Below are 5580 nucleotides of genomic sequence, written 5' to 3' on the forward strand. Positions count from 1 at the left end.
CAAGGAAAAGTGAAAAATATCTTCACTTTTTATTAGGCTTGATGGGCCCCTACCAACAGGTAACTACGAGTGACACATCTGTTCACGTTCTGCCCTTTAAAGAATTATTCAACAACAAATCATTTCTATTCATCAATATAATTTTAAGTTGTTTTTAAAATTTTAAGTAAAATGGTTTCACTTAGGATGATCGTTCAGATTTTCAAGATCAATAGGACTTATAATGAGAATTTTGCGAAATTTTTTGTTTATCATTTATTGTATTTATGTACAGAGAACCCTCAATGAGAACAATTGGTACTCAAATCATCCTGTCTTCTACGAAGTGGAGATAGGCAAAATTCCTGCCCCTCATAGACTTGATACGGCGACCTCTCGTATACTAGACGACTGCTTTATCAACTGAGCTCTTTAGAGGATTTAGTTCCTCCTCGGTATGTTGTGATGATTTTTTTCTTCTCATAAAACTGGCCAAGAGACGTTCATCCTTGACTTCGTTGCCACCGGTTAGCAAACTTGTAGGATATCCGATGAGATAGGCTAGAATAAATCCGATTGTCGAGTAGTACATGAAACTTATTCGGAAGATCCATGGAGTATCATCGTCTTCATTGTCCAGTTCGTCCATTAAAGTAGCATTCGCGAAAGTAACAACGTTGGTGATGTTGTGCAGACATCCATCAGTCCTCATTGACAATTTTGATTCATCTGGTGTACTAGATAAACTCCCGAACAAGATAAACGTAACACCAATGAGTGAAGATATCGTTCCAGCTAGAGCACCCTAAAAGCGGAAGTGAACTTTATGTTTCATGACTAGATTTCAAAACAGTTGATTGAATGACATAACTCACGGATTGATTGACTTTGCGAAAGAACATCCCCATTGTGAACAGCCCAAACATAGATCCAGCAGTACAACCCAAAATTTTACCCAAAATTGTATAAATAGTTCCTAATTTTTGAACTGCAAACACTAAACAAATTTGAAGAAAGCCTAAAGCTACTGTCAGCAATTTCAAGATTGTACAAGTCTTCTTATGAGTCATCTGGGGTAAGAAGGGTTTCAGGAAGTCTTCGTAGAGGCATACTGTGCAACTATTCAAGCATGATGACATGGTAGACAGACTCCCAGCGATAATTCCAGCCACAAAAAGGCCAGGCAAACCCCAAGAATTCTTTCCAATTTCAGCAACAAACAGTGATAGAATTTGATCAGCTTTGTAGATCTGTCCTGAGGTCAAGGGGTCACAAGTTTCGTAGTACGTATACATCACTAAGGCTGTTACGAGGGCAAATGCTAAGAAGAACAAGAAACCCAAGTAGAAGATAGCAAAGGCTGTACTAGCTTTGGTTATATTGGGCATGCTGAGAAAGCGCTGTATGGTGGTTTGTCCCATTCCGAATTGTTGAATTAGGTTTATGGAATGTCCGAAAATCAAATTCCAAGTAGTTAGACGAACAGTCGGACCCGGATCGAAACTTCAAATGATTAGCGAGGTTTAAAAACAAAAACTTAAATTTATTGAAAATATCAAAAGCGTAAGTATTACTTACTTGAACAAGATGAGCCTATGTCCACGTTTTGATGCTTCCCAGATGTTATCAAATCCTCCCACGATGCCATACCCTATGTAAATGATGGCAGAGCAACAAATTACCATGATAAAGGCTTGGAATAAGTCTGTCCAAATCACCGCTCTGAAGCCACCAATGGCCGTGTAGAAAATGCAAACACATCCCAAAACTACAACGGTAACCGTAATAGAAACTCCTGCCACGTGGTTGAACACCAGCGCTGGTACGTAGATAATAACTGATACGTAAAGTGTGGTCGATACTAAGAAGATGAAGCTTGCTAGGAGTTGGACGTTACGTCCAAAACGAAGCTTAAGGTAACAGAAGCTTGACGGAAGTTTAAGGTCGTAGAAGATTGGTATAAAGACATACACCGTAGACATCGCCGTCATAAACATTGTAATAACATAATGCCAATGGTACGTTCCATGTTCATAAATATCAACTGCAATACCAATAATAAAATTTCCAGATATAAAAGACACTAGAAGTGAGGTAGCGACTGGAATTACTCCCATATTTCTGCTTCCAAGAAAGTATTCATCAAGGGTGTTCTGCTTCTTTTTCGACAAGAGTCCATGGTAGATCCCTATCAGGATTGATATTATCAGCACGAAATTAAACAACCCATAATCCAGAATAGAGAATTCTAGGACTGATGAATTTGACTTCATCGTGGATTTGAACAGACTAATCAAGAGATGAAAAGTTTTCACACTTTTAGTGTTTAAACTAAAATATAATAATTTTTTTTAATCTCAAATGTACTACTTTATTGTTGTTTGTAAAAAGGTCGCCTCACATTGAGATGAATCAGTACACGCACCTTCACGGAGATTCTCCAACTTTAGTACTTAGATTTTACATCCAATGTGTGGATATTAGTAACATTTGTTTGAATGCGTAAGTAAAGAGACGTACTAGCCTTAAACATATAGGTTCACAGAATTTGAGACATTTTAAATACCTGCTTAGCTATTTCTTTTAAGTAAATGTATAAGCTTAAATTGTCAGTTATAAATAAATTAATTTTCAAATGGTGACATCGTTGTACTTTTGATACGAGCACGTTGTTGCAGGCAATGAAGTCCTAGTCCAATTCGCTTTACCAAACCAAGAATTAGGAGTATCCTGAAGAAGGTCGTAGATCAGAAAGATTTTGTCAAGGTCCACCAGATCAACCGCACAATGATAACAAGTATATCAAGGTATCGTTTGACGAATTGTGTATATGTATCTCTCATTGATAAAAGACATAAGGTCTATGTAACAGATCTTATCACCTGTCACCAATTGTTCCAGAAAAGTTTCTTCATCGCAACATATCAGGAGAGAAATGGCTGCATTCCCTACAATCATACGGTCCCTCTTATTCCTTTCAGTCAAAAAATGTGACACTCATGTATTGAGTTTCCAACGTATCAAAGCTTTTCTAAATAGCACAATACGATCGAATTATTAATGTCCATTACCATTAATGTTAGAGATCGTTTAATATCTGTGATAGTGTTCCGAAAGAAAGCATTCCTAATTCAGAAACACTCGATCAAGGCTCACCAGGTAGGCACCACCGCGGTAAATATCACACTATAAACTGTGTGTAGACTATGTTCATAGAAATATTACTTCTAATTCACGGTGAACCAGTAAGGCCTTAAATAACGCTCATCAGATTTTACTTAACAATTCCAAACTTAAACTGAAAGCCTAGTGAAGTTTGCAGAATTACATCGTTTACACTTAAACTCTACAATCCCATAAGATTCAGGTCCGAATGTGATTGATTTAGTACATTAATTACACAGTCCAATAGCTTGGCTTTATAAAATCACTCGGTTTGAATATCACTGTGCGGCCTGTAAAAGACGTTAACCCATTAAGAAGATAAAAAACCAAAAATAAGACGAAAAAAGGAAGTTAAAAGATATACTTTGAGTAGTAACTCTAAAAATATTGTAATACATTTTTTAATGCTCTAGAAATTTTTTTTAGGTCATTAAAAGAAATATATGTGACAAATATAATTAAATTTACTTAATTTCTTAACACTAAAATTATTTGTAGTTCTTTTTTCTTTGATTTTTTCGTTGCACTTGATCCACTTAGGGGCATCGTTGATATTGTTTGAGGTGTCTTAGGTTTCCGTGCCATGTGAAAGAGGGTTTAATTCTTCATCATCTTGAGGGGTTGACTTCTTCTTTCTCAGAAAAGGTGCCAGAACCCGTTCATCACTGACCTCGTTGCCACCGGTTAGCAAACTTATAGGATATCCGATGAGGTAGACTAAAATAAATCCGATTGTCGAGTAGTACATGAAAGTTATTCGGAAGATCCATGGAGTATCATCGTCTTCATTGTCCAGTTCGTTCGTTAAAGTTGCATTTACGAAAGTAACGACGTTGGTGATGTTATGAAGACATCCATCAGTCCTCATTGACAACTTAGAGTCATCATGTCTACTAGATAAACTCCCGAACAAGATGTAGAAGACACCAATGAGTGAAGATATCGTTCCAGCTATTGCACCCTAAAAGCGGAAGTTAGCTTTATGTTTCATGACTAGATTTCAAAACAGTTGATTGAATGGCATAACTCACCGTTTGATTGACTTTGCGAAAGAACATTCCCATCGTAAAGAGGCCACACATAGTTCCACATGTAAGACCCAGAATTGTAATTACAATCGTAAAGATAGTTCCTAATTTTTGAATTACAAATACTAAAGAAATCTGAAGAAAACCTAAAGCAAATGTTAAAATTTTCAGGATTGCACAAGTCTTCTTATGGGACATCTGGAATAGGAACGGTTTTAGGAAGTCTTCGTAGAGGCATACAGTGCAACTATTCAAGCATGATGACATGGTGGACAGACTCCCAGCGATAATTCCAGCCACAAAAAGACCTGGTAAACCCCAAGAATTCTTTCCAATTTCAGCAACAAACAGTGACATAATGTGATCAGCTTTGGAGATCTGTCCTGAGGTTAGTGGGTCACAAGTTTCGTAGTACGTATACATAACCAAGGCCGTTACGATGGAATACGTAATGAAAAAAAAGAAACCAAGATAGAAGATAGCGAGCGCGGTACTAGCTTTTGTTGTATTGGACATGCTAAGGAAGCGTTGTATGGTAGTTTGACTCATTCCGCATTGTTGGATAAAGTTTATGGATTGTCCGATCAACAAACTCCAAGTAGTTAGTCGAACAGTTGGATCCGGATCGAAACTTGAAGGAAGAAATGGAGTTTTATTAAGCTGAAATCCCACTCAAAACATCTGATTACTCACTTGAACAAGATGAGTCTATGTCCACGTTTTGATGCTTCCCAGATGTTATCAAATCCTCCTACGATGTTGTATCCTAAGTAAGCGATAGCAGAACAACAAAATGCCATGAGAACAGCCTGGATCAGATCTGCCCAAATTACTGCTCTGAAGCCACCAATAGCCGTGTAAAAAATGCACACAAAACCCAAAACTGCAACGGAAACCGTAATAGAAACTCCTGCTACGTGATTGAAGACTAGAGCAGGTACGTAAAGAATAACTGATACGTAAAATGTAGTCGATACCAAAAAAATGAAGCTTGCTAGGAGTTGGACTTTCCGTCCAAAGCGAAGCTTAAGGTAACAGAAGCTTGACGGAAGTTTAAGGTCGTAGAAAATTGGTATGAAAATATACACACAAGTTATAACTGTGAACAACATTGCAACAAAATAATGCCACTGGTACGTTCCATGTTCGTAAATATCGACCGTAAGACCAATTATAAAATTTCCAGATATAAAGGAGACTATAAGTGAGGTAGCGACTGGAATAACTCCCATATTCCTGCTTCCAAGAAAGTATTCGTCAAGGGTGTTTTGCTCGTTTTTTGACAAAAATCCATGGTAGACCCCTATTAGTAGTGATATAATGACAACAGTACCAAGTAACACATAATCAAGAATTGATAACTCTAGAACAGATGAATTTAACTCCATCGTAGATTTGGACAGACTAA

At 37.3% G+C, this 5580-nt stretch overlaps 1 protein-coding gene across 1 annotated transcript; it reads right to left on the reverse strand.

Moving 5' to 3' along the window:
• Positions 1–382: 382 nt before the first annotated feature.
• On the reverse strand, positions 383–1961 carry LOC129809805 (sodium-coupled monocarboxylate transporter 2-like). Its single transcript, XM_055859914.1, has 3 exons — positions 1558–1961; positions 855–1482; positions 383–784 (listed from the first exon to the last, which is right to left on the reverse strand). Exons 1-3 carry the CDS (start codon positions 1959–1961, stop codon positions 383–385), a joined length of 1434 nt encoding a protein of 477 aa, XP_055715889.1.
• Positions 1962–5580: the final 3619 nt, after the last annotated feature.

This window comes from Phlebotomus papatasi, chromosome 1 (genome assembly GCF_024763615.1).
Source record: "Phlebotomus papatasi isolate M1 chromosome 1, Ppap_2.1, whole genome shotgun sequence".
Classification (NCBI taxonomy): domain Eukaryota; kingdom Metazoa; phylum Arthropoda; class Insecta; order Diptera; family Psychodidae; genus Phlebotomus; species Phlebotomus papatasi.